The sequence below is a fragment of the Trachemys scripta genome, chromosome 3, assembly GCF_013100865.1.
Source record: "Trachemys scripta elegans isolate TJP31775 chromosome 3, CAS_Tse_1.0, whole genome shotgun sequence".
In the NCBI taxonomy this organism is placed as follows: Eukaryota; Metazoa; Chordata; order Testudines; family Emydidae; genus Trachemys; species Trachemys scripta.
In genome coordinates this window covers 76,843,191-76,860,868 of record NC_048300.1, presented here as the reverse complement: position 1 = coordinate 76,860,868, position 17,678 = coordinate 76,843,191, and the positions used below count along the sequence as shown (strand labels likewise).

The window sequence follows — 17,678 nt, the reverse complement described above, 5'->3', positions numbered from 1 at the left end:
AATTTTTAGGGAGAAAATTAAAAAAATAGAAGACCAAGTTATCCTTGTAAAATATGCATGTGAACTTAAGTAACTGAGTGGGAGCAAAAGGTGTATGTAAAATGCAAAATTGCTGTGCAAGTATTTATTTTACATATTCAGATTTGTTCTTTTGTAAATGTGAGCTCAGTGCTATACAAGATACTCAAATGTGTATTTTGAGCACACAGTTGCCTGTTCGTACATATACATGTGCAAATCATCCCAGATCAGAGAGCTGATGCCAGGCCAACAGAATGATAACCGAACCCTCTTTCCCCCTTTAGATACCCATTCTACAGTATTGTCAATTTCTGTGTGTTTAAAAAGAAATCAGTGTTCTGTTTGAATGTTCTGAGGTAATTACTTTCAGATGCTACAGTAGTTTAAGTCTAGAAAAATCACACAAACATTTTAAAGACATTTTCTTTTCTTTTTTCAGATGGTCAGGGACATTCACTGCCTCCTGTCTCTTTTCATAAAAAGAAGTTGGCAAAGAGACCAGGATACATGAGACCACAAGCTCCACAACAGATAGAGTTTCAGCCTCCTGCTCACTGCAAGCCATTCAACCCAAAGGGGCTTGAACATGGCAGAAAGCATTGTGAAGACTTCAAGAACTGCTCTCTGCACAGACTATGCAAAAATGACTTTGAATTCTTACATTGTAATTCATCTGTAAACAGTACCATAGTTACCACTACTGTGGTAACAACATCGACCACTGCTGGAAATATGACAGGAAGCCTCAGAAATCTGTCAGATCTCAGGATTCAGCCATCAGAAAATGTAATTCTTCCGGTTTGTCGTGCAGCTGCCACATGTAAAAGAGACTTTTCACCCGTGTGCAGTTCAGATACATGGCAGACTAATCTACTAGCAACTACGTGGAAGACAATCCACGGTGCTAGAGTAAAGGAGCCACAGAAAATATACACTTTGGATCAGAAGGAAGTGAACAATAACTGTGTATATAACAACAAAGAAGTCACTTCTTACTCGTCCAGTACTTGGGATAGCTTTAATTCAAGTTTCAGCTTCATTCAGCTCTCACTGAACTCAAGTTTTGAAAAAAGTGACACTGAAGGCCAGTCAGATGGCAGGGCAACGGAACACACACTGCAAAGAAATGCAACAGGACAAATAGAAAATGTTAATTTACATGAACCAGGGGAGAGACTAAGAAGTTCACATAAAGATGTAGGGGCTTCATCTTCCTTTTGTAGGCATGGTGAGGATTATCAGTGTGCACGAGAGACCATAGTGAAAGATAAATTGCAGGATTGTGAGATGGTATCTCTTTTGGATACAGATGCAGCATTTTCATGTTCCACAGATTCCTCAGATGCAGCATCTGCTGGTTCTTCTGTTACCTCAGGCTATGAAAGTAGCTTTACTGTTAGTGATCACAACTGGGACACCCTGATGAGGAAATATGAACCGGTGCTATTGGACTGCTTGGTTGGCAACCGTAGTACATTAAAGGTTGGTAATCACACTGTTTGTTCATGTTCATTTGGTGCTGTGGATTTTTAGACAAATCAATCACTGAGCTGTTGCAGAAGACAGGAAATGTCTGGCTTTTGTGGCTTTGTGGCATTTCTTTATATGGATTTACAGCAGCATAGTGCGTGGTTAGAAATGAGAGAGAACCACTACTCTGTTTCCTTTTCCCAATTTCCTTCTTAAAATAACCAATTTTAATCTTTCTTGTAATGGTTAAAATTGCAATTTCAGCAGAATACAGTAATCTTCATTTCCTTTCCTAATAAACTGTGGTGTTTCTGTATCAAACAGCTGCCACTTCCTCCCAGAAGTGGCTGTATTTTGTTGATGGATGAAGTGACTGGTATAAGTGTGTGAGGGGCCAAATTCTGGCATGGGTTGTGCAGTTGAAACCAGAGGCCCACACGGGGGTTATTGTTGTCCCAGTTTTGAAGAAACTAGATCCATGTAGACATTGCTCTGCAGGTCTTCCCTATGTAGCACCTTGAGGGGCATTTTGGAACAAGGCTTACAAGTCAAGGGGTATGGTCAACTCACTTGAATACATACGTAGCCTGACCAAGTCTCACAAGTTCCTGCTAGATTAATTTTGTACCGTGGATTAAATGTGGGACTGAAGATGGCCAGAAATCAGGTTCACAATAATGCTGCTTTTGCAGCTTTCGTATTTGCTCACTAAGAACGATTACTTTGGTTTCAGGTGTGGAACAACAGTGTGGCTGTATTAATTTAGGATAAGTGCCTGTAAAGTGTAAAATGATATTAAGCTTAATCAAAAAGTCAGGGTTGGGTCAGAAAACAACTCAAACCTTTCTGAGTCAGGTCAGCTCTCCTTCTGCTTGTAGGAATGGTGCTTCAGCAGTTGCATGTCCTGCTCCTGCTGGCTGTCGCCACCTTGCTGCGCTGTGTGCGCTGTGGAGCGAGTGACCAAAGGAGTTGCAGCACCTCTCTGCAGACCACATAAGGGGTGGTGGCCATTAGGAATGGGGAAAAATGGATGCAGCCGCACTGACCACACAGGAAGTAGGCGGTGGCTGCACTGGTTCAGGGGAAAGGGTTAAATGTCAATCTGGAAAACAACTCAACCTTCCTGGGGTCAGGTTGGATCAGGTGGGCTTCGGTCTAGTTTGGGTCCAGGTTGGGCTTAAAAATTAGACCCGAGCAGACTTCTGTTGTAGGGAGGAAAAAAAAAGCACCCAAACCCACTCACGAGTACCTATTGTTGTAGTTAAACTTACATTTTTGTATTGATACAGATAAAATCCTTAATGTTAAGGCTTCAGAGGCTTCAAGAAAAAGCAATAGGGGAAGATGACTATGATAAAGGTGAGACTTTTTTCATTATTGTTTTCATACCAGTTTCAGTCTATTTTCTTTCTCTTTTTAATTTTGTTTTACAATTGCTACACGACCGTGGTTGGGTAATGGTGACAAAAGTTCAGTGAGCATGTGATTGTATTATTTATTATGCAGTACAATGAGGTATAGAAATTAAAGAAAGAAGTAGGACAGCAGCAGGTAGTACAAGAAGCAATGCAGCAGTTTATTATATTGAGCCACCTCACAAGGCAAGTATCCACCATCTGGATCAGATACCTTTAAACAGCATGACTTAAAAATACAAAAATGAATGAAAGACTTAAATGGGGCAAGGTACTGATTGCTGATGAAGCATAATTTTTTGTTCACCACAATTAGTCACCACAGTGCAGTGGAGTTCATAAATAGAAGAAGTGAGGTCAGCAACTTTAGAACACAAGTTGCAACACCAGCTCTTATAAATGTAAATTGTGCCAACTTGAAGAACAAGCTGAATATCCACCAAATTGAATCAAATAATCTCAAGTAAAATAATCTAAGATTGCAGTATGCATGGTTATTGTCTGAGAAGATACAGCTGCTGGTGAATACTCTATATTTAAGAAATGCTTGTCAACTTAAGTGCTTTATAAATGTTGTATAATGTGTTGTATGTACATCTGAGCATGTGTGCATGTGTAATTAAATGAAAAAAACTTTAACACAGGTTACCCAGTGATAGCTCATGCCCTTCCAGAACACAGAGTTCAGCAAAACTCAAAATTTTGAAAATCAGGAAATAGAGTTAAAATAAATGCTTAACTCTGCCCCTGTGAAGCTGCCAATAGCCACTGGGAATTATCTGCATCATTCCCGCTGCATTCATTGGGTAAGGCGTAGCTGCACTGAATGGAGGAGGAATAAGTTGGAAGAGCTGTGATTGTATATACGGAGATCTGGGGATTAGTTTGATGGGCATGCTAGAGCTGTGTTTGTGATATGAGGAGATCTGGGTCTGAGTCCCCCAATGTGTGCTATCAAAGGAAAGAGGTGCTTGTGTATCTTGAGCCTCCAGTATGCATCATTTCAGTACAGAATTGTGTAGGTTGGGTCGTTAGCAGGGCACTGGGGTCTTCATGCCATGGGTATTGTCAGTAGTGAGTTGGGATATGAGAACAGTCTGGGGATTTAATGATAGAAAGGGCAAAGTGTAGGTTAAGTTGATATCCTGTGTGCAAGTGTGAAGGGGTTGTAAAGGGTATGAACTGGTTGTTAAATTTTACAGATATGGTATTCTCTTGGGAGTAGGCTCAGTGTTTCAGTGTATGGGCCGTTTAGGTAATGCCTGTCCATTACAGTGAAAAGGCAGAGTGGGAGAGTGCATGCTATGGGCATTGTGGGGAATTGCTCAAAGAGGGCAGAGTTAAGGTTGTGGGCGTGTTTACCTTAACTCTATATTGTCTGGATTTCAGAAGTTTGAGTTTGGATGAACTTGATGTTCTGAAAGGGCGTGGGCTTTCGCCAGGCAACCTTAACTCTGCACTAATTATGTGTTTTGCCATTTAATTTCCTGTGGTTTTTTTTTTTTTTTAAACCAAGGAACATGCTTGTTGGTCAAAGTTAGAGGTCGTTAAGGCAGTTGTAGTTGTTACCTAGAGTTGCGGCTGATACGCTACTGTATCTAGTTTATAATCAAAAGACCTAGCTTTTGTATAGTGCTTTTCATCACTAGATCTCAAAGAACTTTATTATCCCCATTTTACGGATGGGTGTGAGAGAGAGGTGAAGTGATTTGCCCAAGGTCGCTCAGCAGGCCAGAGGCAGAGCTAGGAACAGTCCCAGTCCAGTGGTCTTTGCACTAGGCACATGGTTGCTATTTGATTCCTCAGTGCTCCTCCCTCCTTCTGTACATTTTGTTATAGTGGAATGGGGATAATGGTCGTGCTTTGAACTGTTTCCAATTTGTAGCTGCTAACAGGGCTGATGAGAGAAATCTCATCCATTGTCTGTGTCCCAAAACCACGACATTTTAATTACAAAGTTGTTCCACCAACTTTAAGCGTGTGAGAGAAGATTGGTGTCTGTCGCGTTTTCCCCTCCACACTGCCATACCATTTCCTGCAACATGTAGCCTCCCCACTTCTCACTAACATTTCCAGCTTCCCTTTCCATCCCATTAAGTCATTAGTTGGCACTGCAGAAGCCATCAACATATAAGAAGTTGCTTTTTGCTGTCTCCTGCTCTATGCTGCTACACACATGTATCATAAGCAGCAACTTAATGGAGGGCTGCACATGTTATGGGCAGATCCTGGTGCACATATGGGGGCAGAGAGTGGGGCTCAGACACCCCTGGAGAGGCAAGCCCCCCCCAGATTCCAGCTCTCATGGGGAGTAAGAAGAAAGGCCCAGCTCCTGCTACTCACCCCCATGTCAGCTTCCCAATGTCCATCCCCTACCGTCCATCTCCATTTATTCCCCTCCCCTTGATGAAGCCCCAACTCCCTTCCCCTGTCTTGCCCTTCACTCTTCCTCTTCCAGCAAGCATTCACGTCTAATTTCTTTTACAAAAATACTTTGATTTAATCCCTTCCCTCCCTCCCCCCAAACAAAACCCTAACCTCTGACAGAAACAGATTTTAGCAATATGGCATCCAGCCTTTTCCAACATTCTGCCCAAAGTGGGACTCAGACTGACAGTGACTGGGTCAGGTTCCAAGGACTACTACTTATCTCCTTCAGTATCCAACTGGTGTGAAACTTTGAAGGCTAACAGTCCTGTTAACTTCTCTGTCCATACATGGTCAGTGTAATCCGTTATGTGCCTAACCGGAGAAACAAACATTTTGAAATAACAATTTAATTTGATTTTTCCCAGAGGGCCATGCACACTGTTGGAGTAACGCCCGAGCGTTGGACTCCCTGGTGTGATGATCTGAACCCTGGTTTGATCTCTATCTTAGCAAAAAGAGGTTGCCAGAATCTGTCAATTTAAAAAAAAGCTGTTTTTTTTTCAAGTGCTGTATCTCAAAAACCGCTTGGTCAAATGGCTCCAAATGTGTATCACTAATAGACCACTGCGCTTCCATGAGGCACACCAAATTTCAAGGCAGTGAGTAACCACATAGGTTTTAAAGCACTTAGAAGAGTTGAGCTTTAAACAGAAAGCTGGTCTGAAACTTAATTATAACTGAACTTTTGTTCTGCTGTAATAAGCATAGGGTACTGTCAGGTAATTTTGTCATTTTTTTTTTTTTCATTTTTAGGGTTTGAAGTGGGAGGGAGATAGTCTTTGGTAAAGAGGGTACTTTTTTATGTCCCTATGAAATTGGGTCCAGAGTTGACTAAACTATGAGCTGCAGAAAATCACAATTTCTACCTGTTTAATTTATTACCCACTTTCCAACTTCTGCTGCAATTGAGGATTACAAATGAGGCAGGGGTTCTGCAGACAACTGTTTCCTTCACTGCACAACATTGCCTCATTTACTATCCATTCTGTGCAATGAATGAGGGATAGGCTCTGTGGAAAAAATATGTAATCATGTAATTGAAGTCTGTGGGTAAAATTCTCAGAGTTCCTATTCCATTTTAAAAGTTACTTAGTGACTTAGACACTTAGGAACCTAAATCTCATTGACTTTCAATCAGACTTAGACTATTCAGTGCCTAAGTTACTTTTGAAAATGAAACTTACACCTAAGTCACTTAGGTGTTTTGTTTTGTTTTAAATTTTACCCTATAACAAAATGCATACCTATGCATACTTAATTCTAGCACTTCCTAACTTGTGCGTTCTTGACCTACTTTATCTCTTGTGGGTCTTTGTTCCTCTTCTGATGCAATATTCAGCCAATTTTTATGACTACTTTTTATCATTTTCCTAACATCTGAGCTGACTTCTCTAGTTTTTTCTTTGTGAAATGCACATTGCTCATCTCAAGGGAAAGACTCTGATTGAGAATGTATGGTGTAGCAAGAAGAATTAGAACCGTGACCTCTCTTTCTTTTTGTGAGGTGGTGTTCTTTCAGTTTTGCTTTTAGAAACTACTTTGTATCCTACTGAGAGTAGCAAAGTCATACCTGGTGAAAAGTTAAGTTTTAAAACTTATCAAAGAGCTGACAGATTTATTTAGTGCCAGTTTCTGTCTACAGTGTCTGAAATCTATTTTTTTCATGCATATTGTTAGAAAGGGATGGAGATACTGAACATCTATTACTAGAAATGTGATGTAAAAATGTAAATAGGTATATAGGTATGAAAGGGAGAAAAACTGAAACAATGCATACAGTGCTTTGAAGGTATACTATGTTTTAATAAAAATAAAAATATATCTTTGGAATTTTGGGGTTTTCTTTGTGCATGTAGTGACTTTTCTAGTCAAAAGCAGAACTGCCATTCAAGTGTATTAAATAGCCTGTAATATTTGCCACATAGAGTTAGACCACTGCTGGTCCATCTAGTCTGGGGATTTTCAAAGGAAGGAGAAACTGCGGTATAGTGCAGTTAGCTGTGCAATGCCATATGGGCGTGCGTGCGTGTGTGTGTGAGAGAGAGAATGAAGGATGTGGGCAGGTGATCAACGTATACCCTGAAATATGAAATATGATTACTGCCATAATTGTTATGGTTTGCATAACTGCAAATGTTATCACTCTTTTTAGGATTATTGAATCCTCTTCAGCTGCACTAATAGACTATTGCTAAAACAACAGATTTTCAAACTTATGGTGCTCACCCTTTAAAATTCCTCTCATCCTGCAAGAAGGGATTCTTTTTTTTTAAAGGAATACAATGGAAGGAAATTCTCTACAGTACAGAAGGAATTCTAAAGGCCTGGGACTATAGGTCTGTACTCTAGGCTTTAGAATCATGCAGTTTTTCTTCTGTAAATAAGACCATATAGTGACAGCCAAGGAAAACATACAGTGATTGTATATGGAACAGAAAAAAGCCAATCTTTTATTTAAAAAATGAGCAGAAGTTATTTGAGGAAACAGGCACAATTAATTGAATTTTATAGAAAAAGATGCTAAAATGAGACTGAAGGACCAAATAATTGCAAAATCTTGCTTTTGACACCTCCTCTCTTTTCTACTTTTCCACCCCTTTAATTACTAGAGTTTTTGACAAATTATGGAAATTAAAATGTAAATTTAATGAGATCTATGCTGCTGGGAGGTGAAATGACTTTTCTGTTCAAAAGCACTCTATTCTCCTTTGTGTTTTTATCTACTACTGTTACCACAGACAAAAAAGTATTATATAAACATATATTGTTAATGGTGATACAAAAGGAAAGTGCTTGCCCTTGATTCCCTCTAGTGAATGTCAAGATACTTGAAAGTGGAAATTAACAGTAAACCCTAAATATTCAAAGCAGTAGATGGTGGTATAGCCATGAAACTCACTTTAGCTTTAATGGATGTTTGTGCAGCCACAATTCTCCACAAATTTGAAACAGTACATGTGAATATCTTTTAGTATTATTTTCAATAAACATAGAGGTTCTAGCACAATGCTACATATATAATAGTGCCAAGCCTTTTTACGTAGTGTACCTTCCCTTGTACACAGATGTGTTTCTAACACACATACTTCCCCCTGTGGTATTTCTTTGTCAAATGCATGTTCAGTTAGATGGATCACCCCTGCTCCCTGTTTAATTTTAAATATAAAATGTAAAATATTAGGATTTATTACACCTTTTATTACCTGCTTTACAATCTATGTGGTTAAAAATAATGAAATGTCTCATTTGTTTCTGTATTTACTTACAGTCTCCTCTTGATGGCCACATTACTGTATTTTTTCCAAGCAGGTATAATGCCCTGGGAATGTGATAACAGCATTTTGCCTTACATAGCATATAGTAGAAATTGGTCTGTTCTCCATGGATCGCTTCGAGTGTTGTCATGGCTCATTATTCATGATGGAGCTTGACAGCTCCAAGGTTAAACATGCTGCTGGAAAAAAAAAAAGCACATTTTTATGTCTATGGGAGTTGGGCTTGCAAGGATAGCAGTATAGGCTTTTTTGTTTGGCACAGTTGCATGTCTAAACATTTAAAAACCCTTTTATTTCCCTTTATTAGCTCCCGAGAGCTCCTTGAGTAATTTTCATTGCCTTCAGTAGCACCAGGTGCTGGGGGCAGACTGTCTGACATGAAGTTTCAGGGTCAAGTCTGCTGCTGAGTTCCACATCAGCTTGTGTAGCCAGTTGTTACTTCAAAATTAACTATGTACAAATAGTTTAAAAAATAACTAAATCTCATCCATGCAGGAATGAGAACACACACACTTCCTGCTTGGAACTGGAGAGAAATGCTGACTTACCCTGCAGAACTAGGTTCTGTTGGGAGTCTGGATTCTCCAAAGCAGGTGGTATAACAGAATAGAACAGTTCTTCACAGAACCATTGTGCCAGCTTGAATGTAGAGAACATACAACATATGTCATGACAGAGTCTATCCTACCTCTGCAAGTATAAATAGTATGGTAGGTATTTTTGTACATAGTATCCTATAAAGCCTTCAGCCTTTTTTTTTTTTAGCTATTTTAGCTTCTACTATGAATACAGTCAATACTCATAAGTTAACAGGGCTTGATAATATAAGCTGGTGGGCTCTCTCACTGGCCGGTACACCAAAGAAGACTGTCCAGCCACATTATTCCATTTTTTTCTGTTAAGGGTGTGCCCCTAAGAGCCCCTCAGTGCCAACTAGTAGAGGGCCCTCAATACTGTAACTCATATCAGGTCGGACTCACTCACTACCCCCAATGCACTGTTGTCATATGTATCTAAAAGGTGTCATATAAGGTCTCATGTGAAAACTGATCACATGCTGGACCCAAAAATCATTGTATGATGTGTGTAAGTTATATATAGGACCCTACCAAATCCACAGTCCATTTTGATCAATTTCACGGTCATAGGATTTAAAAAATCATAAATTTCATTATTTCAGCTATTTAAATCTGAAATTTTATGGTGTTGTAATTGTAGGAGAGGTTGGAGGAGTCGCAAGGTTGTTGTGTGTGGGGGTCACAGTGCTGCTACCTTTACTTCTGCGCTGCTACTGGTGGCGGTACTGCCTTCAGGGCTGGGCAGTTGGAAAGTAGCAGTTGCTGGCTGGGATCCCAGCTCTGAAGGCAAAGCCGCTGCCAGCAGCAGCGCAGAAGTAAGGGTGGCATGGTATGGTATTGCCACCCTTCTGCGCTGCTGCCTGCAGAGCTGGGCCCTCCAGCAGCAGCCGCCGCTCTCCAGCTGCTCAGCTCTGAAGGCAGCAGCAGAGAAGTAAGGGTGGCAATACCATACCATGCCACCCTTACTTCTTCACTGCTGCTGATGGAGTGTCTTTAGAGTTGAGCGCCCGGCCAAAAGCTGTTCTCTGGCCACCCAGCTCTGAAGACAGCACAGAAATAAGGGTGGCAATACTGCTACCCCCCTTTAAATAACCTCGTGACCCTCCTGCAATTCCCTTTTGGGTCAGGACCCCCATTTGAGAAACGCTGGTCTCGCCCATAAAAACTGTACAGTATAGGGTAAAAGCACACAAAAGACCAGATTTCACGGGGCGGGAAGACCAGATTTCACGGTCCGTGATGCGTTTTTCATGGCCGTGAATTTGGTAGGGCCCCAGTTATATTTGTGTGATTAAAATGTGCTTGGGAGGCAGTGCATAAATCAGGCCTGTGCTAGACAAAGCAACGTGGATTCACCTGTCTGACTGGCTTGATTACAGGCAAACAGTGAAAGTACATTTATATATAAGATAAACAAAGCAATTAAGCTAACAAGCAACAGAGGAGAGAATTTAGTGAGTCCACTGGGGGTTTGAGTCTGCTGCACCCCCAGGAAGTCTTCCTGGCTTTCCTGGCTTTTGAGACAGGGACAGTGGACTTTGGAAAATATAAAGGGGAGCAAAATCTGTCACTTAGGAGACATAGGGAAGAGCACCCTCTGAGCCTGTGAAAGTTATATTCTCTTGGCTTGAGGGGCGGGAGTTGCTGATAACTTGCTGTAAATTAGAAGCTGTTTTCAGCAAAGATGTAACTTCCAAGAATTAAGTTCAGTCATTAGAAAAAGCGTGTTTTGTTTTTAACCATACTTATCTCTTTATCTCCTGCTTAGTATAACAATCTCTGTTCTTTGTTAATAAACATATTCTTAGTTTTACTAGAAACCATTTCAGTGCTATTATATTGAAATATAAAATGAGTCCTCAGCTAACCTAACAGGCTGGTGTGTACACTGTCTCTTTGGAGGTACAGACTTAATAATTTCTGTGAGTGTCCAATGCGAGGGACTGGACACCACAAGGAGATGGCTCTGGGGATCTTGGAAACTGGGGTTCACTGATTGCCTGCAAGGCAATGTTTGGATTGGCAGAGTCTCAAGGAGTTTGCTGGGAAGACAGATGTGACTGGGAACATGACACACAGTCTAATCTCCTATAAAACTCACTCTTGCTAAGGCAGAGGGATAACACAGTGGCTTACAGTTCTGGGTGTCTTGAACAGAATGTCATACAGGGCTTAAGTTTAATTTATCTGCAGGCCATCTGCCTGGAAGTCAAGGAGAGTCTGTCTGTTCTCTTCTCCTTATTAACTTGGTCCCAACTCTCCTTAAAGGACCAAACACCCTTTGACAGGTAGTGTCAGTACTTGGAAGATTCTAGTCCAAGGAATGCATAGGTATTGAAAAAGGTGTAGCTTATTAAGTAGCTGCTACTCTGTTTCAGTGCTGCTGCATAAGAAAATGCCATGGTGTGGTATTAGACAGTGCTTTTAGCAGCACAGCACAGTATTCCCTGTTAGAGGAGATCTAAGATGGAGGTCTTGAGCACTTAAGTTCTGATGTCAGTTTTTGCAAGAGCAGAGGTGGGTTAACCCCAATCTCCTGGCCAGGTTAGTACTTGGATAAGTACATTCTGCCTTCCTAAATTTCTCCCTGTAGTTTAAATTGGCTAAGGCTTTGAAATAGATCTCTGTGTCTGTAAATACTAGTCATAGTTTTGTACTAAACATATGAGCCAGTTTGATCTTTACAGCCAAGGGTGAGCAAAATCCACGTTTTATGTATTGTTTTACTAATGACCTGAAAGGGACTGTCTGATCTTCTAGTAACAAAGACTTGTTTGCGAGGTGTTCATTTCAACTGGCTGTCAAGGTGAAGGAAAGATAATTCTTGTTTTTGAGGGGAGGGAATATGCACTTAAGAGGACCTGTTTGGAAATGGCCTTTTGAAGAATATACAACCTGGGGTCCATGCCTGTTTCAGGATAGGAGGATACAGGAGTCTGATTAAACTGGTTTTGGTGGTAATATCTTTTTAAAACATGCATATATGCTTGACAATGAAAAAAGATCTTTAGTATAAGATGTCCAGTCAAACAAGGTTATTAGGTAAGGGGCTTGTGACACAGAAGGGACAAACCTCCTGGCACAAGAGCGAAACAGATAATCTTGATCATGTGGTTTACCACTGAGGTGGCAGGTTGAAAGCAATTTGTCTTGGGGTTTGTGGGCCAAAAAGGGCTTCCTGCTGTGTAAGATTTTCAGGTATGTTAAGCAGTGCTTCGTATTGTAGGCTTAAAGGCAACATGGAGATGCTTTTTATAATCAGCTAGGCAAACTTTCTTTGACTCTCCTTTCTTTCTTGGATTTTCTTTCTCTATTTCTATAATTTGCCAGCTAGATCTGTTCTTTCTTAAGAAAACCTGCATGGATCCTGTTTTTCTTTAACAAACATAAATGACTTTGAAAAGGAAGGAGCTGCATGGTTTCCAGTTTCGTAGATGATACTGGGATCAATAGGGGAGATTTTCATGAGCACTTAAGTTTTTTATAAGTATGACTAGAGACTGAGCTATACTGTCCACCAAACAGATACAGCACAAGTAGCAGCCATGTAAACTTTTCAACCCTGTCCCTTTTTGAGAGACCAGTTCTATAGGAGAGATAGAACTTCAGTGTCCATATCCAATCAGGCTTTCACTTTCCTGCTGAAACTACCAGCTAGGATACCACATTGCAAACACTGAGGATGGCTTTAGTTAAATATCAGTTACATTGCGGCAACCAATTCATTTTATGTAGGGTGCAAAAGAGTCATCCAGATGGTACTGACTATGTGGCTGTCAGTCTGGACAGGATTTGAACCAGTAGTGACTTAAAGGTGAAAAGCTCCTTATCCCACTTTCAGTCTATTAACTACCTGCCTAATCATCATCATCATGGCAAATCCCAAAGGGACGTGGTCTCATGAGGTGGTCTGGTTGTATATTCAGTTTGTCCATCACTGGCAATATTGTTACGCTGCCGAAGCTTTTGATGCCCGTGTGATTGCCACCTGTGCAGCGACAGTCCTTGATGTACATGCTTTGGAATTCATTGGTTTTCCATTTTAATAATATGTCCATACCAGAAAAGCTGCCGAACCTCAATCAGTACTGATGTAGATGGTTGCTGGGTTCATCTTATAATAATCTCATTTCTGATCTTGTCCTGCCACTTCATATGGAGCAGCTAACAAAAACAATGAGAATCTAAAACATCAATCCAGTGTTTTTGAACCTTCCTCAATGCATGCATTTCATTTCTGTATCATAGAGTTGGTGTAACTATGGTTCTTAGATCTGGAGCTTCATGGTGAGCTTGGTGTCCTGACATCTCCTCAGAGGCTGCTGAAGGGCCTGGAACAAGGTAGTAGCTGCTGCTATATGAGTGTCCAAATCTTTCAAGTGTCCAGTGCAATATTAACCTGTCTGGATGGGACATCAAGCAGGCAGCAACTGTAAAATACTTGGGAAGTGTTATAGAATCATAGAAATGTAGAGCTGGAAGGGACCTCGAGAAGTCAAGTCCAGCCCCTTTTGCTGCACCAGGACCAAGTAAAGCTAGACCAATCCTGACAGGTGCTTGTCCATATTGTTTTTAAAAGCTTCCATTAATAGGGACTCCACGATGTCCCTTGGAAGCCTAATCCAGAGCTTAACTACCCTTTAGTTAGAAAGTTTTTCTTGGCATCTAACCTAAATCTCCCTGGCTGCCGATTAAGCCCATTACTTTTTGCCCTACCTTTAGTGGACGTGGAGAACAATTGATCACCGTCCTCTTTATAACAGCCCTTAAGATATTGGAAGACTGATATCAGGCTGCCCCTCAGTCTTCTTTTCTCAAAACTAAACATGACCAGTTTTTTCAACCTTTCCTCATAGATTTTCTAAATCTTTTATCATTTTTGTTGCTCTCTTCTGGACTCTTTCCAATTTGTTCACATCCTTCCCAAATTGTGGTGCCCAAAATTGGACATGGTACTCCAGTTGGGGCCTCACCAGAGGCAGTGTTAGCCCATTGGGGGCCCTAAACAGGAATATTTTTGGCCCCCCAAACACATACTACAAAAGTGAATATGGGCCCTGCTTAAGCCGCTTGGGGCCCTAAGCAATTGCTTAGTCTGCTTATGCCTAGCGCCGGCACTGGGCCTCACCAGTGCCAAGTAGCACAAACAATTACCTCCTGTGTCTTACATACAATACTCCTATTAATACACCCCAGAATCATATTAGCCTTTTTTGCAGCTGCATCACACTGATGACTCGTATTCGGTTTGTGGTCCACTGTAACCCCCCAGATCATTTTCAGCAGTACTACCATCTAGACAGTTACTCTCCATTTCGTAGTTGTGCATTTTATTTTTCCTTCCTAAGTGAAGTACTTTGTACTTGTCTTTAGTGAATTTCATCTTGTTGCATTCAGACCAATTCTACAATTTGTCAAGGTCATTTTGAATTTTAAACTTGTCCTTCAAAGTGTGTGCAACCACTCCCAGTTTTCTGTCAGCTGCACATTTAAAAAATATACTCTATACTCCAAGTCATTAATGAAAATATTATATCGTACTGGACCCGGGATTGACCCCTGTGGGACCCCACTAAGTACGTTCACCCAACTTGACAGCAGACCATTGATAACTACTCTTTTTGAGTATGATCTCTCAGCCGGTTATACACCCACCTTACAGTAACTTCATTGAGACCACATTTCCCTAGTTTGCTTATGAGATTGTCTTGCGGATCGGTGCAAAAGCCTTACTAAAATCAAAGTATATCACATCTACTGCTTCGCCACCATCCACTAGGCCAGTAATCCTATCAAAGAAAGAAACTAACTTGGTTTGGCATGGTTTGTTCTTGACAATCCATGCTGGCTATTCCTTATAACCCTATTATCCTCCAGATGCTTACAAATTGATTGTTTAATAATTTACTCCAGTATCTTTCCAGGTATTGAAGTTAGGCTGTCTGTTTTTTAATTCCCCGGGTCTTCCTTAGTACCTGTCTTTAAAAAGGGGAACATGTTTGCCCTTTTCCAGTCTTCTGGGACCTCTCCCATCCTCCAGGAGTTCTCAAAGATAATTGCTAACTGCTCTGAGATTGCTTCAGCTAGTTCCTTAAGTACCCTAGGATGAATTTCATCAGGCCCTGCTGACTTGAACACATCTAACTTATCTAAATATTCTTTAACCTGTTCTTTTCCTATTTTAAACTTGCATTCCTTCCCTCTGGTTGTCGGTATTAATTATGTGTGAGTATCTGGTCATCATTAACCTTTTTAGTAAAGTCTGAAGTAAAATAGACATTAAGCACTTCAGCTTTCTTGATGTCATCAGTGATTAGTTCTCGGAGAGCTGCTCTCCTTCCCCACTAAGTAGAGGATCTACACTTTTTATTAATTTTTCTCTTGCGCTTAATCTCTTCATCTGGAGTACTGTGTCCAGTTTTGGGCCCCACACTACAAGAAGGGTGTGGAAAAATTGGAGAGTCCAGCGGAGGGTAACAAAAATGATTAGGGGGCTGGAGCACATGACTTATGAGGTGAGGCTGAGGGAACTGGGATTGCTTAGTCTGCAGAAAAGAAGAGTGAGGGGGGGATTTGATAGCTGCTTTCAACTACCTGAAAGGGGGTTCCAAAGAGGATGGATCTAGACTGTTCTCAGTGGTGCCAGATGACAGAACAAGGAGTAATGGTCTCAAGTTGCAGTGGGGGAGGTTTAGGTTGGCTATTAGGAAAAACTTTTTCACTAGGAGGGTGGTGAAGCACTGGAAAGGGTTACCTAGGGAGGTGGTGGAATCTCCTTCCTTAGAGGTTTTTAAGGTCAGGCTTGACAAAGCTTTGGCTGGAATGATTTAGTTGGGGGTTGGTCCTGCTTTGAGCATGGGGTTGGACTAGATGACCTCCTGAGGTCCCTTCCAACCCTGATATTCTATGATTCTAATGTATTTAAAGAACTTCTTTTTGTTGCCTTGCCCCAGGTGTAACTCATTTTGTGCCTTGACCTTTCTGATTTTGTCCGTACATACTTATGATGTTCTTTTGTACTCCTTGTCAATTTGATCATGTTTCCACTTTTTGTAGGATTCCTTTTTGATTTTCAGGTAAAAGAAGAGCTCCTAATGGAGCCACATGGGCATGTTACAATTCTTCCTAACTTTCCTTTGCATCGGAATAGACAGTGCTGGGTTATAAGTTCGAAAGAGGTCTAAACGCATATGGCAGTGAGCAAAAGACTTGCAAGTAGAAGTGTCAAGGCTGATTCCCCACTCTGGCACTTTGAGTGCAGAAGGTGGGGGCCCGCAAGGATTCTAAAAATTAATACTGTCCACTCTAGGCTTATATTAAACTCCCAAAGTTGCAACTTTTCTCTGACCTTGGATGGGTAGATGCTGCCATCACCCAAGTGCAGAACCCCTTTGAGAGCCCAGGAAGGCGCACTTGGGAATTGCTTTCTGTGGGGTACCTTCCAGCCCTTTCACCCCCACACCCCCCCAGGGAAGAGCTGAGAGAAGAAAAAAGGAAATCAGCTCTTGCCACCAGCTAATTAAACCTCATATGCACAAACCTATTAAGACACAAAAACCCAATTCTGTTCTAAAAAAAGGTAAATTTTATGAATTAAAAAAAAGAAAGAAAATACATCTGGGAACTCAGGCTATTGCTAGATTTTAAAAGAGCAACTACAAGGATTAAGCATCAAGAATAGCTTTCTTGAGGTCCATCTTAAAGGTTACAATCAAAACAAAAGCACCTGGGGTTAGCACAGAGGAATCCACAAGCCATAACGAAATAAAAGGGATAAACCTAATCACATCTTCCTAGATATTTCCTAATCTACTTACATATCTGGGGTTTTAAATGAGTAGTTTCTAGGTATGATACTGATGATTTTTTCATACCTGGACCAGGCTTCTTACAGCATAGCTCTGCCTTGTCCGCCTCTCCCCGGGAGAACAACAACAGACAGAAAAAAATGGAGTCTTGTTTCAATTTTAAAGAACTTTAGCCTTTCCATTGGCTCTTTTGGCCAGGTGCCTACTCCCTTCCTTTTACCTATGCAAAGCAGTGAGACTTTTTAACCCTTTACAGGTAGAGCAATTAGAGAACAGCTACTAAGAGGGATTTTATAGCTACTGGCTGGCTGGGTGCCCATAAAGGGGAGCTACCCCCCCTTCATTTATCACAAGAAGTCAGTATCTATGAATGTTAAATTATTGTTTTAAAAAGAGTGAGCTGGGAAGCATAATATGTTCTTGAAATTGCATTTTGAAAGACCCACAGGAAGGGAAAGAGATTGGCCTTAGGCATCCGCAGCATACATGGCTGCATAGGGCACCCGAAAATTTGGGGCACCCGTGGGTCTTAGTGTCTACCCTGACCCTTCCTGCAGGCTCCCACCACAGCTGGCTGCTGCAGCCTGGTGAGCCTTCCTTTGGAGGGGATCTAGTACTGAAAAGTGAAAAAGCCTTCCAACCTGCCAGACCTAGGGTATGTCTTCACTACCAACATGAAAG

The 17,678-nt window shown here is 41.1% G+C and overlaps 1 protein-coding gene across 1 annotated transcript in view; it reads left to right on the top strand.

The window, feature by feature from the left end:
* DISC1 (DISC1 scaffold protein) overlaps positions 1 to 17,678 on the top strand; it is a 344,506-nt gene that overhangs the window by 35,590 nt on the left and 291,238 nt on the right. The window contains 2 exon segments of the mRNA XM_034765114.1: positions 461 to 1,503; positions 2,781 to 2,850. Of these exon segments, the coding sequence (XP_034621005.1) occupies positions 461 to 1,503; positions 2,781 to 2,850 (1,113 nt within the window).